The sequence below is a fragment of the Carcharhinus amblyrhynchos genome, chromosome 1 (genome assembly GCF_965287045.1).
Source record: "Carcharhinus amblyrhynchos chromosome 1, sCarAmb.v2.hapA, whole genome shotgun sequence".
Classification (NCBI taxonomy): Eukaryota; Metazoa; Chordata; class Chondrichthyes; order Carcharhiniformes; family Carcharhinidae; genus Carcharhinus; species Carcharhinus amblyrhynchos.
In genome coordinates this window covers 73039557-73066495 of record NC_137324.1, presented here as the reverse complement: position 1 = coordinate 73066495, position 26939 = coordinate 73039557, and the positions used below count along the sequence as shown (strand labels likewise).

Genomic DNA, 26939 nt, shown 5'->3' with positions numbered 1-26939 from the left:
ATTCATTTTCACGCAGTTTAGATGTAAGAAATGAAAATGGAGTCATAAGCCTCCAGTTTATGTCCAGATATTAAACTCTCAAGTTCCAAATGAAACTCTGGTTTGAGTATTTGTCTAATGCAAAATTAATTTTGAATGTGGCACGGGCATTGCTTTAATCGATGGAAATCATCCCTTTTTAAAGAGTAATGACTGTAAAACCTGGAGAATTGATCTTTCACAAACCTGTTAAACCACCATCCACCTTTATCTTCTTTTGCGCAATTGCCATCATAACGGTCGTTATCCTTGTCCTTTGTGCTGAACCTCATACCATTGTGATTGGCCCACCATGCAACCTCTGGATGATATGTACCACTCAATGAGTCTCCTGCAGTTCCAGAATACTCACCAAAACTTAACTGGTATAAGTTCTGTGGAAGAAAAATAAAACATAAATTAATTTTTGTATTGATCAATAAAAATGGTACCAAATGTGGTTGAACCCAAACCCAAACTCAACTCACACAAGTGAAGTGACTGTATTATACTATGCTACTGATGATCCATATCAGACCTAGGATGGTAACTTATTAATCTGCCCTTGATTGTCAGATATTCTGCTTCTCAGGACAAAAATTTTCAAAATCAAGGAAGGCCATTCAACAAGGGCACCTTTGGTACACTGGCAGCAGGTTGCAGGGTTCAATTGGAACAGATGAAACTGCAGGTTCTCAACCTGACCAAAAAATAAAGAGTTTTAAAGGCCAACAAGAACGGGGTGCAGTGATTGTGCCCTGCACCAGAAAGAATAAGCCTAAGGCTCATCTGATATGGAACTGCTTCTAAATTTATATCTGTGAATTGTGGACACTTAGAAATCAAGAAATCAGATCATTGTGTCCCTCAGATGAGTAATAAAAATGATTGAAGAGGACAGCAATAGAACTGAGACGGTGTATAGTGCTGGTCTAGAGGGAGGGCAATTGGATGAGCAAGAGTTTTTCAGTTTGGACAGCGTTATCTAAATGCAAGTTGCTATCATCCCAGTCATTAATTAGTCCTCACCTGCTCACTTTGAACTCTGAAATTTCTATACTGGGCGTAGCGTATTCCACCATCCCAGTCATTGAGATCAAATTTCACAGTATAGTCTCCTAATAGAAAAAACATAAAGTTTAATTTTCTGCGTATTCTGATGCACTTGTTTCAACCATGCCAAGCAACAACACAAAACAAAATGCTTCCTCACCCCTTTTTTAGTGATAACTATAAATTGATGTATCATTGCTGATTTTTCCAGCCAGAAGAAATGGTTTTCCTCTATGTACTTCAGGAAAATCCTTAATTTAAATCTTTCAATTTCTTTCTTTGCTCGGATGAAAATAATTTAAGGTCACAAAACAGTGGGTCACCCAGGTCAATGCCTGGATTTCTGGCAACAGTTATAATGCCTTTAAAGAACAGTATAGGAATAGGTCCTTCGGCACTCTAAGCTTGCGCTGACCATAATGCCTGCCTGCCTAAACTGAAACTGTATACTTCCTTTCCCATCCTATTCATGTATTCATCCAGATGCCTCTTAAATGCTGCTATCATACCTGCCCCCAATACCTCCCAGACATTCACCATCCTCTGTGTAAAAAAAAACTTGCCGCTCACGTCGCCTCTGAACTTTTCCCCATGCGCCTTAAACCTATGTCCCCTAATACTTGGCTTTTCTACCCTAGGAATGAGCATCTGTCCATGCCACTCATAATCTTGTAAACCTCTATCAAGTCACACTTCAGCCTCTATCTTTTCAGTGAGAACAAGTCAAGTTTATCCAACCTCTCCTCATAGCTAATATCCTCCATACTAGGCAACATCCTAGTAAACCTCTTCCGTACCCTCTCCAAAGCATTCATATTGTTCTGGTAGTGTGGCAACTAGAATTGTACACAATATTTCAAATGAAGCCTAACTAAGGTTCTGTACGGCTGCAGCATGCCCTACCAATTTTTTTACCCAATGCCCTGACTGATGAAGGCAAGCATGCCATATGCCTTCTTAACTACCTTATCCACATGCATTGCCACTTGCAGTAATCGGTGGGCATGTATGCCCAGATCTCTCTGCCTGTCAAAACTCCTAAGGATGCTACCATTTACTATATAATTCCTTCATTTGGCAGCAGTCCACTATGCCACCTCTATCTGAGCCACCATCATAGTATACAAACATGCATTTGAATTAAGATCTGTAGTAGGTCATTCAGCCCATCAAGCCTACTCATTCATTCGGTAAGATCATATCTGATCTGTTTGTGTTTCAAATTCCACACTCCCATCTATCCACCCCACCAAAAAATTCTTGTTAGGCAAGGGAATCAAAGGTTGTCTATCTCTGCCTTAAAAATACTTATGTGACCCTGCTTCCATTGACTTCTGAGGCAGGGAGTTCTAAAGTCACACAAGCCTCTAAGGGAAAACTTCTCCTCATATTTGTCCTGTCAGGGCAACCCCTAATTTTAAAACTGTGCCTGCTGGCTCAGGGCTCACCCATCAGAGGAAATATCCTTTCCATGTCGACCTTCTCAGTCCCGTTCAGGATCCTATGTACTTTGAACATGTCACCCCTGACTTTTCAAAACTCAGTGGAAACAAGCCCAGCTTGTCCAACCTATTTCCAATAGACAACTTGCTCATTCCAGCTATCAATCTCGTAAAACGCCTCTGAACACCACATTTACATCCTTCCTTAAAAAAAGAGACCAAAATTGCATGCAGTATTTGAGATGTAGTCTCACCAATGCCCTGTATCACTGAAGCGCTACATCCTTATTTTTATATTCTGTTCTTCTCCTAATAAAGGATAACATTCCACTAGGCTTCTTGATTACATGCTGCACCTGCATACAGCACCCAGACAGTAGCTGACTTTTGATGCTGAAACATCGACTATCAGTTGCGAATGATGGATGGGTCCGCATGTGATTTCATGGAATTGGTCATGCTGGAGATAATGGATTCTAAGGTGCAAAACCTGAATCAAATTGGTGCTGGATTCCTCTGTTTTTTGGAATTGCAGGTAAGTTTTCTGAAAGGCCTGCCAATGCACCAAGCATTTCAATGGGCATACCCATCAGCCTTCCTTTTGTACGGGTGCCCCATTGAAGTTGTCTTCAAATTCCTTTGCCACAGTACTCATGGGTGGCCTTACCCTCTGATGAACTGACACTTTTCCCTCTGCCTAGCTGCAAATGACTTATGTCAGGTGTCTCACCACATAATCTCACTGAACAGGCTTTTTCAGAATAGCAGAGCATCTACAATATAATCCTGAAGGGGAAATCATGCCTGACAAATTTATTAGAATTCTTTGAATTGGTAATGAGCAGGATAGATTCTTGGATTTCCAAAAGGCATTCAATGACATACTGCACAAAAGGCTATTTAATAAGATAAGAGCCCATGGTGTTGGAGGTAAATTAGCATGGATATAGGATTGGCTAACTGATAAAAGTCAGAAACTTGAGATAAGAGGGGCATTTTCATGATGACAACCTGCAACCCGTGCGGTGCCAAAAGGGATCAGTGCTGGGGCCATATTTATTTACAATACATATACTAATGTTTTTGACAGGAGAAGTGACTATATTATCAGATTTGCAGGTGACACAAAAATAGCTAGGAAGGCAAGAGGTGAGAATGACAGCTAGAGGGATACTGACAGAATAGGTTTGTGGGCAAAAACGTGGCAGATGGCATATAATGTCAAAAAAAAGTGAAGTTACGTACGTTGGTAGGAAGAATAAGAGAACTGAATTTTATTTAAATGGAGAAAACTGCAGCACAGAAGGATTTGGGAATCCTCGTACATAAATCACAAAAAGCTAGCATACAAATTCAGCAGGTAATTGGGAGGGCAAATGGAATGTTTGCCTTTATTTCAAAGGGAATGGAATATAAAAATAGGGAAGCCCTACGAAAGTTATATATGGCACTTGTTAGACCACACATGGACTACTGTGAATGGTTTGGGTCCCTCTCATCAGGGAAAGATATACTGGCATTGGAAGCAGTCCAGAGGAGGTTCCCTAGTTTGATCCTAGGTATGGAGGAATTTTCTTATGAGGAGAGGCTGGGCCTGTACTCAGTGGAGTTTAGAAGCGAGATGACCTTATTGAGACATATAGGATTCTCAGGGAACTTGACAGGGTAGATGCTGAGACGTTGTTTCTCTTGTGGTAGAGCATAGGACCAGAGGACACAATCTCAGAGTAAAAGATCATCCTTTTAGTACTGGAACGAAGAGAAATTTCTTCTGAGAGTAGAACATAGAACCTAGAACACTACAGCACAAACAGGCCCTTCGGCCCACAAGTTGCACTGATCATATCCATACCTACCAGGCCATAGAGCTATCTGTAACTCCCAATCCCATTAAATCCCATGTAATCATCCAGAAGTCTTTTAGAAGACCCCAGCGAGATCGCCTCTACCACCACCGACTGCAGCCAATTCCACTCACTCACCACCCTCTGAGTGAAAAACTTACCCCTAACATCTCCTCTGTACTTGCTCCCCAGCACCTTAAATCTGTGTCCTCTCGTAGCGACCATTCCAGCCCTGGGAAATAGCCTCCGAGAATCCACCCTATCTATGCCTCTCAACATCTTATAAACCTCTATCAGGTTGCCTCTCAACCTTCGTCTCTCCAAGGAGAAGAGGCCTAGCTCCCTCAACCTATCTTCATAAGACATGCCTCCCAATCCAGGCAACATCCTTGTAAATCTCCTCTGCACCCTCTCAATAGCCTCCGCATCCTTCCTGTAGTGAGGCGACCAGAACTGCGCACAGTACTCCAAGTGGGGTCTGACAAGGGTCTTATAAAGTTGCAGCATTACCTCCCGATTCCTAAACTCAATCCCTCAATTAATGAAGGCCAGTCTACCTATGCCTTCTTGACCACATCCTCCACCTGCGAGACCAATTTGAGCGTCCTATGGACCCGGACCCCAAGATCCTTCTGCTCCTCGACACTGCTAAGACTCCTACTGTTGATATTGTATTCCTTCATCCCATTGGTCCTGCCAAAATGGACCACTACACATTTATCCACATTGAAGTTCATCTGCCACTTCTCCACCCAGTCTTGCACCCTATCTATGTCACGCTACAACTTCTGACAACCCTCCAGACTATCCACAACACCACCAACCTTCGTATCATCGGCGAACTTACTGAGCCATCCCTCCACTTCCTCATCCAGGTCATTTATGAAAATGACAAACACCAAGGGTCCTAGAACAGATCCCTGGGGCACACCACTGGTGACCAACCTCCATGCAGAATAAGACCCATCCACAACCACTCTTTTAATTCTACAGGCAAGCTTGTTCTGGATCCACAAGGCCAAAGCCCCTTGGATCCCATGCCCTCTCACCTTCTCAAGAAGTCTTGCACAGGGGACCTTATCAAACGCCTTGCTGAAGTCCATGTAAACCACATTCACCGCTCTTCCTTCATCAATGTGTTCAGTCACATTTTCAAAGAACTCAACTAGGCTCGTAAGGCACAACCTGCCCTTGACAAAGCCGTGTTGACTATTTCTGATCATTCTAAACTTCTCTAAATGCTCATAAATCCTGTCCCTCAGAATCCTCTCCATCAACTTTCCAACCATTGAGGTCAGACTCACCAGTTGGTAATTTCCTGGGCCATCCCTGTTCCCTTTCTTGAAAATAGGAACCACATCCGCAATCCTTCAATCCTCTAGAACCTCTCCCGTCTCCATCAACGACGCAAAGATCATCGCCAGGGGCTCTGCAATCACTTCCCTCACCTCCCACAGTAACCTGGGGTACATCCCATCCGGTCCTGGCAACTTATCTATCTTGATAGAATTTAAAAGTTCCAACACATCCTCTTTCTTAACATCCATATACTCAATCTTTTCAGTCCGCCGCAGACCTGCAGTACAACCTCCCAGATCACTTTCCACCGTGAATACCGAGGCAAAGTACTCATTAAGCACCTCTGCCATTTCTTCTGATTCCACACAGACTTTTCCCCCTTCACATTTTGTAGGTCCTATCCCTTCACTTCTCATCCTTTTACTCTTCACATATTTGTAGAACGCCTTGCGATTCTCCTTAATCTTACCCGCCAAGGCCTTCTCATGACCCCTTCTGGCTCTCCTAATTTCCTTTTTAAGCTCCTTTCCACAAGCCTTATACTCCTCTAGATCCTTAACATCTCCTAGCTCTTTGCACCTTTTGTACATCTTTCTTTTCTTCCTGACTAGGTTCATCACATCCTTCGTGCACCACGGTTCCCGCAACCCACCAAAACCTCCTTGTCTCATCGGAATGTTGTCGTGCAGAGCTCCAGACAAACATTCCTTGAAAATCTGCCAGCTTTCTTCAGTACTTTTCCCCAAGAACACCTCCTTCCAGTTTACTCTTCCAATTTTCTGCCTGATGTCTTCATATTTGCCCTTAGTCCAGATAAACACCTTCCTAGCCTGCCTGATCCTATCTCTTTCCAATGCTATCGTGAAGGAGATAGAATTATGATTGCTGCGAGATGCTCTCCCACCGAGAGATCCGTCACCTGCCCTGGTTCATTAGCCAGCACCTGCTCAAGTACAGCCTCTCCTCTCATAGGCTTATCCACGTGTTTTGTCAGGAAACCCTCCTGAACACACCTAACAAACTCCTCCCCATCCAAACCCCTTACCATAGGGATATTCCAGTCGATGTTTGGGAAATTAAAGTCTCCCATCACTACAACTCTGTTATTACTGCATCTCTCTAGGATCTGTTTCCCTATCTGCACCTCAACTTCCCTGTCACTATTGGGCGGCCTATAGAATACACCCAGCAAAGTTACCAACCCCTTGCTGTTCTTAACTTGCACCCACAGAGACTCCGTAGATTGTCCCTCCACAGCATTCACCTTCTCTACAGCCTTGACGCTGTCCCTGATCAACAGTGCCACTCTGCCACTCTTTTGCCTCCCACCCTGTCCTTCCTAAAACATCTGAATCCCGGCACCTGAAGTACCCAGTCCTGTCCCTGAGACATCCAAGTCTCCGTAATGGCCACCACGTCACATTCCCAAGCAGCAATCCACGCCCTAAGCTCAACCACTTTATTCATTACACTCCTGGCATTAAAATAGAAACACCTCAGACCCTCTGTCTGGGCACTTCCCTTCTCCATCACCCGTCTAACCTCCCTCTCATACTGTCTACAGTCCTTCTCTACTTGCGAGCTAACCTCCTCGCCCTCAGCCACCTCATCTCGATTCCCTCCCCCCAATCTTTTTCTAGTTTAAAGTCCCCCCAGTAGCCCTAGCCAATCTTCCTGCCAAGATATTGGTCCCCCTGGGATCCAAGTGCCACCAGTTTTTATTGTACAGGTCACACCTGCCCCTAAAGAGGTCCCAATGATCCAGGAACCGGAATCCCTGCCCCCTGCTCCAGTCCCTCAGCCACGCATTCACCCTCCACCTCATTCTATTCCTGCTCTCATTCTCCCGCGGCGCAGGCAGCAATCCTGAAATTACTACCTTCGCGTTCCTCTTTCTCAGCTGTCTCACCTAATTCCCTATAATCCCTTTCCATGACCCCTTCCCTCTTCCTGCCTACGTCAGCGGTATCTATATGTACCATAACCTCTGGCTCCTCACCCTCCCCTTTCAGGATGTCTGGGACGCCTCCAGAGACATCCCAGATCCCAGGTCCAGGGAGGCAAACCACCATCCGTGACTCCTGCCTGTGTCCACAAAAACGCCTGTCTGACCCCCTCACTATGGAGTCCCCTATTAACACTGCCTTTCTCCTCTTTTCCTTACTTTTTTGAAGTACTGGGTTGGGCTCAGCTCCAGAGACCCGGCCACCGCTGCCTCCCCCAGATGAGCTGTCCCCCCCAGCAGTACTCAGACAGGAGTACTTATTATGAAGGGGGACATCCACCGGCATGCTCTCCATCACATGGGCTTTCCCCTTCCTAACAGTTACCCAGTTGCCTTCCTCCTGTTGCCCTGGTGAGACCACTTGCCGGTAGGTCCTGTCAATTGCCTCCTCATTCTCTCTAATGAGATGAAGGTCCTCGAGCTGCAGTTCCAGTTCCTTAACCTAGTCCCTTAGGGACTGCAGCTCGACACACCCAGCACAGATATGGACATCTGGGAGACCAGGAGCCTCCAGGACCTCCCACATATTGCATTGGCAACAACATACTGGCCTCACACTCATAATTGCCCTTTTTAGAAATACAGAAAAGAAAAAAGTAATTAAAAACTTATAAACTTACCTTGCCTTACCCTTTTCACTTAGGCCCTGTGAGCCAAAGCCCTTATAGCTCACAAAAAACAAAAACAAACTTACCTGCTCTCGCCCTGAGTCTCTCTCTCTCTCTTTTTTAGGTTAGAGGAGGGGGGAGGGTGGGATACTCTACCTGCGTAGAGTATCGGGATTCCTCACCTTTCCAATTTATGATAAGGAAAAAAAAACTACCCCATCTGTGGAATTCTTTACAAGTCATTAAATATGTTCAAGGCTGAGATGGACAGATTTTTAATCAATAATGAAATCGAGGCTTATGGGGATAGGGCAGGTGGCGGAGCAGACACAATGGGCAAGATGGCCTACTTCTGCTCCTACATCTTATGCTTTTATGGAAGAGCCTACTCCTGTTCCTACATTCCTCTAATTAAAAATACTTAAGCTTTAAATAAAACGGAAGGAACAATTAAAATATTTGAATACGTTTTTAAAAATCTGACATACACTGACCTATTACATTTTATATTATGTTGCTTATAGCTTGGTTTAGATACCTTGTGTTCTGCAAGTACAGTCAGGCCTCAGTGCCTATTCCAGCAAGGTGTTATTTCCATTAGTTAAGCCAAAAAGGGACAGGGGAAGATAATGAAGTTATTCAGCAAATTGCCCCACTGCCTCTACAACAAAAATGGAACAAATTTGAGGTAATCGACCATGCCCTCCAACCCAAATATTATTTCCATGGGGGGGAGGATATGGTGGCCTAAAAAGTCCATGTCCAATGGAGGCAAAGGAAAATCTTCAAAGCAGATTTTAGGGTAGAAATGAGTGGGTTCTGAGGGGAAAATCCAACCCACGGTAAATGAATGCATTCAACAAATTTTAAAAAGATATTTTGAGTAATTCTGGGACTCAGAATCAGTTATTCATATCTTCTTTTGCAAAGAGTGAAGCAAAGTATGAATTTAATTCCTCGGCCATTTCTTTATTCCCCATTATGAATTCTCCCATTTCTGGCTGTAAGGGGCCTACATTCATTTTTGTCAATCTTTTTGTGTTTATATACGTATAGAAAATTTTACAGTCAGTTTTTCTGTTCCCCGCTAGCTTTCATACTTTATTTTTCTCTTGTTAATCAATCCTTTGGTCTGCCTTTGCTGAATTTTAAATTGCTCCCAATCCTCAAGCCTATTGCTTTTTCTTGCCAATTTGTATGCTTCTTCCTTGAATCTGATACAATTTCTAATTTCCCTTATAAACCATGGTGTAGCCACAATTCCTTTACATTCTTGCCCTGAGCAGAAATAAATAACTTCTGGAGTTCACCTATTTGTTCCTTAAAAGCCTGCCATTGTCTGTCCACTGTCCTTCCTTTCAATAATATTTTCCAGTCCATTGTGACCAATTCATGTCTCATACTATCATATTTACCTTGATTGAGAATTAGGACCCTGGTCTCAGAATCATCACTATCCACCTTGACAAAGAATTCTATTGTATTATGGTCATTATTCCTCAAGGTTCTCTCACAACTGGATTGGCAATTAATCCTTTCTCATTGCACAATACAGAGTCCAAGATGGCCTGTTTCCATGTTCCCATGTTTCCTTAATGTATTGATCCAGAAATTCCTCTTCTATTGTACTGTGACTAATTTGACTCTCCCATTCTATATGCAGATTGAAGTCGCACATAAACACAGGTGTTCCTTTAACATATGCATCTCTGATTTCCTGTCTAATGCTATTCGCAGCATTACCACTACAGTTTGGTGGTCTGTATACCACCCCCACAAATGTTCTTTTCCCCTTGGTGTTTCTTAACTCGACCCATACAGATTCCACATTGTCTGTGCCTTTCTTTCCTCAATATCATTTTCAGTATCTTCTTTAATCAATGATGCAACTCCACCACCTTTTCCTTTCTGCCTGTCCTTCCTAAGCACTCAATGTTTGGTCCCCATCCTTGGTCATTTTGGTGCCATGTCTCCATAATGCCAACTAAATCATACTCCTTTACATCTACCTATGCAACTAATTCATCCATTTTGTTTCAAATGCTGTGAGCGTTCAGGTCTAAAACGTTAAAGTGAGCCCTTTTAATATCTCTTGTCTTGTTCCTACTACTTTTTACTGTGCCCTTATCTGACTCTGCTCTTGATTTCTCTGCCTATCATTTTTCTTATTCTCCTTGCTGGCTTTTCCTCTTGTTCTTGATTCCCCCTGCTCTGAACGCTTACATAGGTTTCCATCCCCTGCCATATTAGTTTAATTCTAAGTTGAAGTACCCTATGGAAAATACTAAAAGGCTTAAATAATTGAAAATTGGGAGAGATGCAAAACTAGTTGACTTCTCAATATCACCCATTTTATATTATTGTACAAAGTCTAGATCTAGTCTTTTGGTCCTTTGTCATAAACAACCATCCATTAAACCAGATTAGTGCATAAAGGTAATTGAACAAGACATTGACACCTACAAACATATGGCATAAAGTTGATTGAAAAGGACCAATTCTCCTGTAATGTGAGCAGAAAATGGCACAAAATTGGGCTAGAAATTGTTCCACCATTCCCTGGCACTTCATGTCACTTGCACCTAAAGTAACAATGAACATAAAATAGGGGGAATTTCCTTCCACTTCACTGTGTAGAATGGGAGTTAAAATTATGCACCAGTATTTGCTGCATGACTCTTGCCCTGAAACAAAATTTAACTCTTTTTTAAAGGTGACGTAGGTGCCATGAATTAATTCAAACTGGAGTCCTGAGATGTATATTGGACCACAAAAGCAATCAAAGGCAGTATCAGCAACAATGACCATGAAGCTGTTAATTTAACAACCAAACCTAATTGGTTTATCAATGCTCTTTATGAAAGGAAATTTTCGTCCTTACCCTCTCTGGGTTGTATGTGACTCCAGTACCACATTAACATGTTTAACACTTAACTGCCCTCTGAAGTATTCAACTAAGCTGTTCAGTTGTATCAAACTGTTCGACTGCTTTGCTTCAGGAAAGAGATCTGCCATCGTCTCCTTCAGGCAAAGAGAGATGGGCAAAAAAATGCCAGCTCAGTTATTGAAACCCACACCCCAAAAAATAACTTTAAGAAGTGGACAAATGTAACTTTTTAAAAAAATGGACAATTTGATTATTTTGGCACAATGACCAAGAATAAAAGAAAATGCAAGCAAAATTCCTAAGTTCTGATATTGTAGTGCTAAACGTGGGCAGAAACATCCTTCAACTTGTCAAAATAAGGAGAGATGGAGGATGGTAAGGAATCCCATAGTATTAAATAGTACTGAAATTCTGAAAAATAATTAGAATAGGAGACTCCTTGTATCATTATGCATGGGGTGAGGGTGGCAGAACACATGACCTTTGACATCTTTATACTATGAAGGACTAGATATTTCATTGGAGAGGTTTTTGGGGATGACATGGGCAGATCGTGATTTCTGCTTGTCCTGTTGAACCAACTCTGGCACCAACCCACCTTTCCAGGGATGGGGTGTTTAAGTATTTTGAGCAGGTGCTTATGCCATCCATGGCACAACTGGGGTGCCTGCCCCAAGAGTAGGGATGGAAACTTGCTGTGCAAAAGTGCATACTATAGCATAAATGGTTTTCAATTTGCTGCACAATCAATTTCAAAAATAAAAATCTCTGCAGCAGGGAAACTAACCTTTTAACACTTAAACTCCTCTGAAGCCCTTAGCATTGGAGAGTCCCAGGGTCAGAGAGGCATCGTAAGTAAGTAAGTTTATTTATTACTCACAAATAGGCTCACATCCACACTGCAATGAAGTTACTGTGAAAATCCCTTAGTTGCATATCACTCCAGCACCTGTTCATTTTGTTTCCAACTCGAAATATATTAAATTTGATCTCTGGTGTCATGAGAAAGTTGTTAGGTAATTGTCAGAGATCCTGGACACCAGCAACCTTTGGCATTCTTAGTCAACTTGACACATACAGCGCTAGACACCATGCATAATCCGAAGCAAGGCCTTTAATGACTTGTGCACAAGGAGAAACAAGCTTGCAGTTGTCCTGCATGTGTTTCTGAAGTTACAGTCAAACAACTTAGGAATTATAGTCAATTACAGCAAATCAGAAATGAGAAATTTTTCTTCATTTGCGTACATATTCCTTCATTTGCATATATATTCACCTATTAAATCCTGGCTTTTCACTCTTTCTCATTTGATGAAAAACTGACCGGCTAATCCTTCATTTGCATATCCCCATATCCTGCCTTTGGTATTTGTGATATAAAATCTGGTCTTGCTCACCCTCCAGTGAAGGCCGAAAAGCAGAATGTTATGGGGCCTTCACAAATGAAGAATAGCCCGTTCGTGCTGACTCCTTTTGATGGTCTGCAAGCTGATAAACATTTTCCACTACAGAAAAGGCATGAAACTTTAATTTGAACATTTTAGTTTCCTCACAATTTAACTTCCAAACTATGAAACTTCAATCTGAACATTTTAACTTCCATATAATCTTGGCAGCTATTATAACCTGAAATGTTAATTCATATTTCAGTTAGAACTATGAACAAAGATATTAAAATACTTGCCCTGTGACGTAAGGTAATTCAAATTATCATTTCCAATCCAATGTTCTCCACTGAGGTTTTGAAAGTTTCCAAAGCCTTGCTTGTAATCAGACCAGACTCTAGATCATAAATGAGCAATGTATTATGTACTTCATTGTTGTTGAGAATAAACTCATAGAAGCATGTATCTGAAAAGGCTGACCTGAGTGGAAGTCTTAGATACAATCCTCACCTGGGATTATTTCAAAAACAGAATTTACTGCCTTAGTGAAAATCTGTATGCTATTCACCATGAACCTAACCTACTTAAATTGTTGAAAATGATTTAATACTGAGCACAATTGAGCAGTCAACTGCTGATTAACTTGAGATGTTAAAATGGGATTATGTCAAATGAACTGCCAGTGATAGTCTTGTATGTCTACAAGCTTGACGAAAATGTGCATACATTATTAATTTTATATATGCACATCCATTATTAACTTCCACTAACATCTATTATTGATTATACACCAACATAAATAATTCATTAGAAATGGAAACACATCAACTGTGCTAATTGTATTTAAATAGTAACCCCCTGTAAAACAAAGATAATTACTTCAGAATTCCTGGACTTGGTAAGATAAATGAAGTTCATGTCAGGGAGAAAGAAATTTGGTGAAACATACACTTCTGCTGGGATTCAGCGCTATTTACTGATGGGGGCGCTGGGGTAGGTGGGGTGTTGTGGCATATACATGGGGAGATAGTTATTTCAAAGTCTGCAAAGGGTGTGTTGAAAGGATGATGAAAATGATTAAATATTTCAGAAGAAAACAACAAGCCAAACATAAAAATTGTCATTTCGTGAGTCTAGACTGGTTTTTTGGCTTAATAGTGGACTGTAGCCTTCAGTAAAAATGAATAATTAAGAAGTATTCTAAAAAGTTATTGATCTATTTTTGTTGATTTCTTCCAGTTTTGAAAACATTTGACAGAGCCACTAGGCTGAGCAAGCTAAATTTAAATGAAGAGGTAACATCAGCCTGATGATCTGGGGAGGAATGTTGAACATTTTTACCATAAGAAAGAATTTCAATGACACTTGAGTGTTTTATAAAAGGTAACCTCAGCAGAACAATAAACACCACCACCTGTCCATCGGCCGGATTGTTCAAATGGAGATTTGTTTTGCTTATTATTCCTTTTCATTTTTACTCTCAGATTAATTTGTCCAAACATGCACAAGATGTGTTATCTAACATATAATTTGTTTAAAACAATATCAAACCTGTCAAAGTCTTCACTGCCATCATTCCGTCTCTGGATGACAGTCCAGCCACCACCATCTGTCATGTCACAGTATACGATAAAACTTGTGGGAGATGCCAATGGTTGAATTCTGTAAAATTTACTCCGCCTATTCCCACTGTTGTAGACCTCTGCACAATCTTTATCAAAAATAACATTTCAGAATTTGCTCAGTTTGCTTGCATTATTTCTGAGGAAGAGCTCAAAAGATGAAGGAATAGGTTTAAGGGATTAGGGAGAAGGACACAAAAAAAAGGGCATGAAAGGAAGAAAGGTGGAAGGGGATGGGAAGATGAGGTAAAAACAGAAAATGCTGAAAAAATTAGCAGGTCTGGGTAATATCTGTGGAAAGAGAAACAGAATTAATATTTTGAGTCAGTAGAGTCATACAGTACAGGAGAGGCCCTTTGGCCCATTCAGTCTGCATCGACTCTCCTACCTTCCCAGGCAGTGCATTCCAGATTCCCACCATCTTCTGGGTGAAAGGATTTTTACTCAAATGCCCTCTAGATCTCCTATCCCTCACCTTAAAATGTTGACCATTCTACTCAGGTGAACACCTGCTTCCTGTCATCCTGGCAACAGCCCTCATAATCTGTACACCTCAATCAGGTCCCCCCCTCAACTTTTGCTACTCTGTAAAAACAACCGAAGACTATTCAGCTCTCTTCATAGCTCAAATGCTCCATCACAGATAACATCCTGGTGAATCTCCTCTGCACCCTCTCCAGTGCAATCACATTTTTGCTTTAGTGAGGCAACCAGAATTGTACGCAGTACTCCAGCTGTGGCCTAACCAATGTTTTGTACAGCTCCAACATAACCTCTCTGTTCTTATTATCTATGCCACAACTGATAAAGATAAGTATTATGTATGCCCTCTTAACTACCCTATTCATCATTCTGCCACCTTCAAGGATCTGTGGACAAGCAACCCCCCAAGAACCCTCTGTTTTTCTAAGCTTCCTAGTGCCCTGTCATTCACTGAGTATTTCCTCCTCTTGTTACTCTTTCCAGAGTGCATCACTTTGCACTTTTTAGGGTTAAATTCCTTCTGCCATTGATCAGCCCATCTGACCAATACATGTACAGCTCCCTGAAACCCAAAACCTTCTTCCTCACTATTAACTACTCTGCCAATCTTCAAGACTTCTGTAAACTTACTTATCATCTACCCACACTCTTTATACCTTTAGAAGATGAGGGATTGAAATTGGGGAAAAAGAGTGAAGGGATGTAAGGAGAGGGAAATTCTCATTTTGATGAGGGAGGGATTTATTCTTGAGATGGGAGTAACAATCCACTCACTGATGGATGGTGTGGGTAGTGGCTAAAAGTGAAATTGACCTGGGAGACATGAAAGCAGTCACTGAAATGGGGTGTAAGGCAAGGAATAATGTGAGCCACTGTTATCAATATATCTTTAGATTTCCAGCACAGCAGGGAGAACCAAGGCTCGACTCACCTAACTTGATTAAGCATGTCTGCAGAGGGCTCAGATTCTTGGGGTCATGAACCAGACAACAGTGTTAAGGGATGGAGAATGGCAGAAATTCAACGTGTCTTATTATTTTTTGCATTAATTTAAAGGATATGAGCTTCACTGACAAAGCCAGCATTTACTGCCCGTCCCTAATTTCCCTCAAGAAGTTGGTGGTATCTCATCTTCTTGAACCACAGCAGTCCATTTGGTGTAGGTACACCCATAGTGCTGTTAGGTAGGGAGTTCCAGAAGTTTGACCCAGTGACAGTGAAGGAACAGTGATATCATTCCAAGTCAGGATTGTGTTGGCTGGAAAAGAACTTTCAGGTAATGAATTTTCATGCATTCAATGCCCTTGTCCTTGTTAGTGGTAGAGGTTTTGTTGGAAAGTACTGTTAAAGGAGCCTTCTTTACGTGTTGCAATACATCTTTTAGATGGTACACGTTGCATCCACTGTCCTCTGTGGTCGAGGGAGTTAAGGTTTAAGGTGGTGGATGGGGTGCCAATCCTGAATGGTGTTGAGCTTCTTGAATGTTGTTGGAGCTGCACTCATCCAGGCAAGTTAACAGTATCACACTCCTGACATGTGCTTTTAGGTGGTGGACAGGCTTTGGGGATTCAGGAGGTGAGTTCCTGCCCAAAATTCCCAACCTCTGACTTGCTTTTGCAACCTGAGTGTTTACATGGCAGGTCCAGTTATGTTTTTAGTCAATATTATCACCCCCTCCCCCAGGATATTGATGATGGGGGATTCAGTGGTGGTAATGTCATTGAGTATCAAGGGGAGATGGTTAGATTTTCTCATGTTGGAGATGGTCATTGCTTGGAACTTCTATAACATGAATGTTATTTACCACTTATCAGTCCAAGCCTGAATGGTGTCCAGGTCTTGTTGCATGATGCTGAACATTATCCAATCATCAACTAAAATTTCCACTTCTGAATTATTTAGGTAGTGCCACACAACACATTAGATAGTATCCTGTATGAAAATGGCATGTTGACTGCACAAGGACTGTGCAGTGGCTGCTCCAGCAATACTGTCATGGACAGATAAATTGGTGATGGTGAAGTCAAATAGATTTTTTCCCTTCAACACATGCTGCAGGTCTCTTGATTCTGACAGAAAAAGTCTTTCAGTTCTTGGCCAGTTTGGTCAATAGTGCTGTTACCCTCAGTTCTTTTTTCAAATGGTGTTCAACATTGGTAATCAGCAGGTGGTGTCCTTGACCTGATGCCTTAACAGTCAATGATTAGGATTCAGAATACTCCTTCCAATTATTCCACTGTTGAACCATCTTTGGTGGGTCTGGTCTACACGTGCCTAATGACATACCAAGGGATTGTGATGGAGGAATCTCAAACATTGGCTGTTCTGTATGATTCAATGCGTCTGACAATGATGAGCCATTGCTAAACTAGTCTGTGGGACAGCTTTCCCTTTTTTTGCAGAGGAGGACTTTACAGCCCATTTCAAAGGGCAATTGAGAATTGAGATGAAGACCAGATCAGGAATGATAGCAGATTTTCTTCTCTCATAATCCAATAGTTTCATGGTCACTTCTAGCTTTTTATTCCAGAATTTGAATTCCACCAGCTGTCATAGTGAGATTTGAACTCCTGTCTTTGAAGCATTAATCTGGGTCTCTGTAATACTAAAAACATTGCCATTCCTAAATAGTATCTCATATCTGACATCTTGTATGGTTTGATAATTAATCTTTATCTACAACTGGCATTTAATCTTTTAGAACATAAGAACATAAGAAATAGGAGCAGGAGTAGGCCATCCAGCCCTTCGAGCCTGCCCCGCCATTCAATAAGATCATGGCTGATCTGTCGCTGCTCAGTTCCACTTTCCCGCCCTCTCCCCATAACCCTTAATCCCCTCTCCTATCAAAAACCCATCAACCCGTGTCTTAAAAATATTTAGCGAGGCAGCCTCCACCACTTCAACGGGAAGAGAATTCCAGAGATTCACCACCCTTTGAGTGAAGAAGTTCCTCCTCAACTCCGTTCTAAACCACCCCCCTTTTATCTTGAGGCTGTGCCCCCTAGTCCTATTGTCTTTTTTGAGCAGGAAGAGTCTTTCCACCTCTATCCTATCCATCCCATTCATCATCTTATACGTCTCAATGAGATCTCCTCTCATTCTTCTAAACTCTAACGAGTACAAGCCCAGTTTATTCAGCCTCTCCTCATAGCTCAACCTCCTCAACTCCGGTATCAGCCTAGTAAACCTCCTCTGCACTCCCTCCAAGGCCAAAATATCTTTGCGCAGGTGCGGCGCCCAAAATGGCACACAGTACTCCAGTTGCGGCCTCACCAATGCCCTATACAGCTGCAGCAAGACCTCCCTACTTTTATATTCAATCCCCCTCGCTATGAAGGCCAGCATCCCATTCGCCTTCTTGACCACCTGCTGCACCTGCAAGCTGGGTTTTTGCGACTCATGCACAAGGACCCCGAGGTCCCTCTGCACCGTCGCCTGCTGCAGTTTTTCACCCCGTAAGTAATAGTCCTTCCTACCATTCTTCCTACCAAAGTGGACCACCTCACACTTGCCAACATTAAATTCCATTTGCCATTTCCTGGCCCATTTGCCCAGACTATCTAGATCCTTCTGCAGACTCTCCACACCCTCCGCACAATTTGCCGTTCCCCCAATCTTGGTGTCATCAGCAAATTTCGACACCCTACACTCGGTTCCCTCCTCCAGATCATCTATATAAATGGTAAAAAGCTGAGGCCCCAGCACCGACCCCTGGGGCACTCCACTAGTCACCATCCGCCAATCCGAATAGCACCCGTTGACCCCCACTCTCTGCCTCCTATTTGACAACCAATCCTCTATCCACGCTAACACCCTACCCCCAACTCCATGTCCCTCGACCTTCTGCAATAACCTCTTGTGAGGCACTTTGTCAAACGCCTTCTGAAAATCTAGAAAGACCACATCCACCGGCTCTCCTCTATCCACCGCCCTAGACACATCCTCATAGAACTCCAGTAAATTTGTCAGACACGACTTCCCTTTAATGAAACCGTGCTGCGTCTGCTCTATCAAGCAATTCCCTTCAAGATGCCTCACAATTTCCTCCTTAATGACAGATTCTAACATTTTACCTACCACAGACATTAAACTAACCGGCCTATAATTCCCCGCCTTTTGCCTGGCACCCTTCTTAAACAACGGCATAACATTAGCCGTTTTCCAATCATCCGGCACTTCCCCGGAACCCAGCAACATTTGGAAAATAACCACCAAGGCATCCACTATCACCTCCGCCATTTCTTTCAGAACCCTCGGATGCATTCCATCCGGTCCTGGGGACTTGTCCACAATCAGCCCCTCCAGTCTGTCGAGCACCGCCTTTCTAGTAACAGTAATGTCATTAAGACCCTCCAGTCCTACCACCCGGCAAATTATTCACGTCCTCCTCCGTGAAGACAGAAACAAAAAAGTTATTCAATACCTTAGCCATATCCCCATCCCCTACCACTAGGTCCCCTTTCTCATCCTCTAAAGGACCAACATTCACCCTAGCCAGCCTCTTCCTTTTTATATATTTATAAAAACTCTTGCTATCCTTTTTTATATTAAGCGCTAGCCCAGCTTCATAGTTTCTCCTACCCTTCTTTATCAACTTCTTTGTCAATCTTTGTTGATATTTAAACCTCTCCCAATCCTCTTCTCGCCCACTACTCTTAGCTACTCTAAATTCCTCCGCTTTTAGTGTAACACTTTCCTTCACCTCCTTCGTTATCCACGGCTTATTACCTCTCCTCCTACTATCCTTTTTGACCATCAGAATAAATTTCCGTTGAGCACCAAGAAAGATCTCCTTAAAGATCCTCCACTGCTCCTCAACAGACCCTCCCTCCAACGCGCTCTCCCAGTCCACATTCGCCAATTCTTCTCTCATCCTACCGTATTCCCCTCTATTCAAACAAAGGACGCGTGTCCGGGAACCCACTTTCTCCTCCTCCATCTGCACCAGAAACTCCACCATACAATGATCACTGTCCCCAAGAGGATCCTCCACCACAAGGTCCCTAATTCTACCCGCTTCATTACATAGCACCAGATCCAAGATAGCTCGCTCCCTCGTCGGCTCCAACACACACTGTTCGAGGAAACTATCCCAGCAGCATTCCAAGAACTCTTCCTCGAGCCCCCCACGTCCAACATGGGTCGACCAATCAATATGCAGATTGAAATCCCCCATAACTATGGCCGTCCCATTCCTGCACGCCGCACTTATTTGCGCGTTAACAGCCCGCCCCATCTCCAGATCATTATTCGGGGGCCTATAGACGACACCCACCAGCGTCTTCCTCCCTTTGCTGTTCCTAATCTCCACCCACAACGATTCCACCCTCTGCTCCTTGGCTCCGATATCATCCCTTGCTACCACCGTGATGCTATCCTTAATCAGCAGAGCTACGCCCCCCCCTTTTCCCTCCTGCCTATCCTTCCTAAACACTTGATAGCCCTGTACATTCAGCTCCCAGTCCCTGTCACCCTGCAGCCATGTCTCTGTAATGGCCACCAGATCGTATCCATTTGTGTCGATCTGCGCCATCAGCTCATCCACTTTATTCCGAATGCTTCGTGCATTCAGATAAAGTGCTTTCATCCCAGCCTTCACCTGGACCCTATTTGCCGCAACGCCACCAACTATACTCACGCCCCCTACTCCCTCTATTATTGGGACATCCTCGGCCTCTTCCCTTACATGTACACTCTCCTTAACTTTAGACCTCGTAAGGTCACCTACCCTCGCACCCTCCCCCCCAATAATTAGTTTAAAGCCCTGTCTACAGTCCTCTTTACTCGATTCGCCAGCACTCTGGTCCCAGCACGGTTCAGACCAACCCCATCCCGCCCGAACAGGTCCCACCTACCCCAATACTGGTGCCAATGCCCCATAAATTCAAACCCATTCCTCCCACACCAATCCCTGAGCCACCCATTCACTTCCTTAATCCTGTCAACCCTACGCCCATCTGCACACGGTTCAGGCAGTAGCCCAGAGATGACCACCTTGTCGGTTCTACTTTTTAATTCCATTCCCAGCTTTTCATACTCCCTCCCCAGATCCTCAGTCTGCATTTTGCTTACGTCGCCGGCACCCACATGAACCACAACGACCGGATTCTCACCCTCCCACTCCAGGTTCCTCTGCAGCCCAGATGCGACATCCCGGACCCGAGCACCAGGCAGACAACACACCCTTCATTGTTCATTTTACATCTGTTGAGTTACTACAAGAGCTTTAAATCTGGCCTTCATATTTCTGGCAGAAGAATGTTGCTAGGAAGATATTGGTTAGCAGGATGGGAAGTTGTAAACTGACTTGCATTCATACTATTCAGTGAGAACTTGTTTGTTCTTTCAGCTAACATTAGGTGCCAGGTTAACACGTAGAAATGGAGATCAATCATGTCTGTGCCATCTGAGGAAGAACCATCCAGCCAAATCCCACTTTCCAGCTCTTGGTCTATGGCTTTATAGGTTTTGGTATATCCAAGTATTTTTTAAATGCAATGTGTGTTTCCCTCTCAGGCAGTAAGTTCCACACTGTCACCATGATCTGGGTGAACAAAAAGTATGCTCAATTCCCCTTTAAGCATCCCATCAATTTCTTGAAAACTATGCCTTCTGGTTATTGGTAAGGAGAATAGGTTGTTCTTATCCAGTCTATCTCAGTTCCTCATAGTTTCATTGAAACTAGTTGGATTCTTTAAAAATGTTAAGTGACACAAGGTAAAGCGAATCAGATTTTCGCTTAAGAATTGATGTATAAAATGGAGGTAGGTTCCACCACCAGTGCCCATCCCTGACACCACCCCACCACCTCCCCCCCCAATCACTCCCCCTTATGTGGGGTGACTCAGAGTGAAAAATTATTGTACACTTCAAACTAAATCTCATCTCAGCCTCCTCTAATCTAAAGGAAACAACTCTGGCCTTTCCAATCTTTCCTCAAAACTAACATTCTCCAGTCTTAGCAACAACCTTGTAAATCTCTGCCCTCTTTCTTGTATGATCACATTCTTCCTATAATGCAGTCATCTGAACTGTACGCAGTTTTCTAATTGTGAGCTAACAGGTGTATATACAGTTTTATAATTTCTCCATCCAGATTTTAAATGAGCTGCTAATTCTATGCCTAAATATTAATGAACTGAAAAATAGTTCTTCTCTTTAATATGCTGACTGCTTTGCACATTTCTACTATTTACTGTTTGTTTATTTTCAACAACTGTGTTCTTCTGTAAATGCAGTGACTTTCAACAGTTGTGTTTTTTAATCTTGGTGGCAGTCAATGTAGTTTCAAGCCCGTAAAAAAAAATTAGGGTTAAATCTAAACTGTGTACAACCTGCAAAGAGTTTTCTTCCTCCAAGTGCATTCTCAGTCTCATCAACTTCAGCAGCATTGTCCACATTTTCCCTCTCTCTTAAGATGCTCTCAATTTGCAGTTGCTGTTGTTTGATCCGAAGTTCCAGAGCTTTCACCTGAGCCCTGAGTCGTTCTTGTTCCTGTTGACAGTCAGTTGGTGCCTACAGAATTAAACAAGGTAGCTATTCAGAAAATATGCCTTCATGATGAAGATTTTTTTTACACAGATGATTTGGAGTTGGGGACCAAGTGTAGTGTGTCAAAATTTGCACACCACACAGATGAGTGGCAGAGAAAAGTGTGCAGAGGACACTGGAAGTCTGCAAAGGGATATAGATAGTCTACATGAGTGGGCGAGGGTCTGGCAAATGGAATACAATTTTGGCAAATGTGAAGTCATCCATTTTGGTAGGAATTTTAGCAAAATGGATGATTATTTATATCATAAAAAATTGCAGTATGCTGCTGTGCAGGGGGACCTGGGTGTCCTTGTGCAGGAATCTCAGGGAGTTGGTCTGCAGGTGCAGCAGGTAATTAAGAAGGCAATTTGAATATTGTCCTTCATTGCTAGAGAGATGGAGTTCAAAAACAGTGAGGTTATGTTGCAGCTGTATAAGGTGCTGGTAAGGTCACACCTGGAGTGCTGTGTATAGTTTTGGTCTACTTACTTGAGAAAGGATATACTGCCACTGGAGGGGGTGCAGAGGAGATTCACTAGATTAATCCCGGAGTTGAGAGGGTTGTCTTATGAGCAGAGCTTGAATAGACTGGGATTATACTCATTGGAATTCAGAAGAATGAGAGGAGAACTTATAGAAACATATAAGATTATGAAGGGAATAGATAAGATAGATGCAGGGAAGTTGTTTCCACTGGCAGGTGGAACTAAAACTAGGGGGCAGAGCCTCAAAATAAGGTGGAATAGATTTAAGACTGAGTTGAGGAGGAACTTCTTCACACAAAGGGTTGTGAATTTGTGGGATTCCCTGCCCAGTGAAGCAGTTGAGGCTACCTTATTGAATGTTTTTAAGGCAAGGATAGATAAATATTTGAACAGTAAAGGAATTAAGGATTATGGTGAGCGGGCGGGTAAGTGGAGCTGAGACCACGAAAAGATCAGCCATGACCTTATTGAATGGTGGAGCAGGCTCAAGGGGCTAGATGGCCTTCTCCTGATCTATGCTCTTTTGATAATCCACCATTTGAAAACTGGAAAGTATTTCTGTGCTCAAATTGCTCTATGAAATTATCAAGTAGGTAGCAATAAATCTGTTCTGAACAGGAAATATGAAATGCAGTATCCCCTCAAATCAAAGTTGTTTCATTCAAATTCAAGAAAAAAAAAGAAGCATGATTAATACAGCACCTTTCATATCATAGAATCCCTATAGTGCAGAAGGAGGCCATTCAGCTCATTGAGCCTGCACCGACAGCAATCCCACCCAGACCCTATCTTTGTAAGCTCATGTATTTATCCTGCTAATTCCCCTGACACTAAGGGGCAATTTGACAAGGCCAATCAACCTAACCTGCATATCTTTGAACTGTGGAAGGGAATAGGACCACCCACAGAAAACTCACCAGACAAGGGAGAATGTGCAAACTCCATACAGACAATGACCCGACGCCAGAATGGAACCCAGATCCTTGGTGCTGTGAGGCAGCAGTGCCAATCACTGTGCCACTCCAATATGTTCACATCATTTCAAGTGTTGGATACAATTGAGTATTTTCAAAGTGTTCTCAATGTTGTAATGCAGGAAGAAGTGGCAGCCAATTGACGCACAGCAAGGCCTCTTTTGCACTAAATTCTTTTTTTTGCCTGTTATTTGCATTAATTAAAAGTATTGAACTGTTAAACTTTGTATAGAAATAATAGTTTTGACATATCAAGGGCACACCATATTGGCATTGGGAAAAGAAAATAGTGCTATACCCTTGTCACAGGTAAAAACAACAATGAAACACAATTTGTCTGTATTGATGTGCGCTGCAAAATGTTTTCACTTTCATGCTGAAATAGTCATATCACAGTGCAATAAAGAGTTACAAAGTCTTTGCTGTTGTGTTGTGTATGAGTTGCAGAAAACTAACATGGATGTACAGCAGATAATAAAGAAAGCGAATGGAACGTTGACATTTATAGCTAAAGGAATAGAATATTAAGGTAAGGAAGTACTGTTGCGACTATATAAGGCATTGGTGAGACCATACCTGGAGTATTGTGCACAATTTGGTCCCCTTGGGGAAAGTTGTAGTGGCATAGTTCATAGGAGGTTCACTAGGTTGATTCCAGAGATGAGGGGTTTGTTGTTGGAAGAGAGATTGAACAGTTCAATCTCTATACCTATACCTTCTGGAATTTAGAAGAATAAGGGGAGATCAAATTGAGGTATACAAGATGATAAAAGGTATGGATAAAGTAGACATGGAGCGGATGCCTCCACTGGAGGAGCATTCTACGATCAGAGGTCACAGTCTTAGGATAAAGGGTAGCAAATTTAAAACAGAGCTGAGGAGAAACTACTTCTCACAAAGCTTTGTGAACCTGTGGAATTCGCTACCCTAAATTGCGGTGGATGCTGGAGCAGTGAGTAAATTTAAGGAGGAGTTAAACAGATTTTTAATTGGTAATGGGTTGAAGGATTATGTGGAGAAGGCAGAAAAATGGAGATGGGGAGCATATCAGTCATGACCAAATGGCGGAACAGACTCAATGGACTGAATGGTCTAATTCTGCTCCTTTAGTTTATGAACTTTATCTTCGGGTTAATTTGAGACCGATATAAACAAATCATTTTTATCATTAAACATAATTCTGAATCTTAAATTGGTAAAATGTTAGTTCACAGAATAACCAAATGAACAATTTAATACTAGATTCTGTCTTATTCCATTTGATATTTCTTTAATTTTAAAAATAGGATGATAAGCAACTTAATGTTAAGAAGTTGATCTTAGGTTTACAGATGTTTAAGTTCAAGTTCTCTAATTCTAAGGGCTCCCATTGGAACAGGAAAAGAAGAATTGAGCTTATAGTCACTCCAACCTACACTGACCATTCCTTTCCTGGTGTGATGGGAAAACAAAAGTTTTATAACTCAGAAGAAGACATGGCCAGAATTATTGGAGCAAGCTGAAAATCCCACCTAATTTTTTATTCATCTATGAAACATGGGCATCGCTGACTAGACCAGCGTTTATCGCCCATCGCTAGTTCCCCTTGAGAGAGTGGTGATGAGCTGCATTGTCGAACTGCTGAAGTCCCTGTGGTGTAGGTACATCCATCTTGCTATTAGGGAGGAAGTTCCAGGATTTTAACCTGGCAATAGTGAAGGAACTGAAATGTATTTCCAAGTCAGGACGGTGAATAGCTTAGAGGGGTACTTCCAGGTGATAGTGTTCGCAAGCACCTGCTGCTCTTGTCTTTCTGGAATCCAGACGGCAGCAGTTCCAGACACTCACCATTCTCTGTGTGAAAAATTTGCCCCTCTGGATTCTTTTGTATCTTTCCCCTCTCACCTTAAAATGATGCTCTCTAGTTTTAAACTCCCCTATCTTTGGGAAAAGGTATTCACTATCAATGCCTCTCATTATTTTATAGACCTCTATCAGATCACCCCTAAGTCTGCTACACACAGGGAAAAAAATCCTAGTCTATCCAGTCTCTCCTTATAACTCAAACCACCAAGTCCCCTTTTTGCCCTTCTGATTACTCTCTTGACTCTACTCCAACATCCTCTGTACTCTTCAAGGGATTTCTGCAGCCTTTCCAGAGAATTGTTTAATTGTCCACCACCATCACTGCATGTGACAGGACTGCAGAACCTAGGTCTGATTACTGGTTGTGGCATCACTTTGCTCTGCCTAATACTTGCTGCTAATGCTGTTTGGCATGCAGGTATACCTGTGTTATAGCCTCACCAGGTTGACACTGAATTTTTAGGTTTACCTGGTGCTGCTCCTGACTTATCATCCTGCACTCTTGAACCAGGGCTGATCTGATGGCTTGGTGATAATGGTAGAGTGGGAGATATATTAGGCTACAAGATTACAGACTGTGATTGAGTACAATTGTTGTTGGTGGCCCCAGTGCCTCATATTTGTCCGAATCTTGAGTTGCTAGATCTGTTTGAAGTCTATCTCGTTTAACACGGTGGTAGTGCAACATAACACACTAGGTAGTAACATCAATGTGAAAATGGGATTTCATCTTCACAAGGACTGTACATTGATCACTGCTACCGATACTGTCATGGGCAAATGCATCTGCAGCAGGCAGGTTGATGAGGATGAGGCCACATACCAGTCTAGCAGCTACATACTTTAAGAATCAACCAGCTTGGTCAATAGTAGTGCCACTGAATCATCATTCAATGCAGAAGAGGCCCTTCAGCCCATCCAGCCTGCATCGACATGCAAGAAACATCTGATCTCCTACCTAATCACAATTACCAGCACTTGGATCACATGACGTGCCAAGTGCTGAAGAGTTGCTCTTGCTATTGGACAGACTCCCACCCAGAGGGACTTCATGGGATCCACAGTTGATGTTGAGGACTCCCACGGCAATTCTCTCCCAACTGTATACCACTGTGTCACCATCTCTGATGTTGAAGGTATCTCTGAATGCATGATGCAGCTTTTTCCTGTCATTGTCATAGCCTGGAATAAAAAACAGGCCACAATGTGTGCTAAACTAACTGGCTATCTTCTGTGACTTGCTCAGCACTGGCAGCAGTGGCACAATGGTTAGCTTTACTGCCCCACAGTGCTAGGGACCCAGCTTCAATTCCAGCCTTGGGTGATTACCTGTGTGGAGCTTGTACTTTCTCCCTGTGTCAGCATGGGTTTCCTCTGGGCCCTGTGGTGTCCTCCCACATTGCAAAGATGTACAGATTAGTTGGATTAGCCATGCTAAATTGCCCGTTAGTGT

General features: G+C 42.7%; 1 protein-coding gene across 1 annotated transcript in view; it reads right to left on the bottom strand.

Annotated features, from left to right (window-relative positions):
- fgl1 (fibrinogen-like 1) overlaps window positions 1-26939 on the bottom strand; it is a 32763-nt gene that overhangs the window by 4617 nt on the left and 1207 nt on the right. Inside the window, exons 3-7 of the mRNA XM_080186874.1 lie at window positions 21984-22164; window positions 14093-14252; window positions 12841-12938; window positions 1048-1136; window positions 226-413 (exon numbers count right to left, since the gene is read on the bottom strand). Coding sequence (XP_080043000.1) covers window positions 226-413; window positions 1048-1136; window positions 12841-12938; window positions 14093-14252; window positions 21984-22164 — 716 coding nt within the window. The remainder of the gene's footprint in view (window positions 1-225; window positions 414-1047; window positions 1137-12840; window positions 12939-14092; window positions 14253-21983; window positions 22165-26939) is intronic.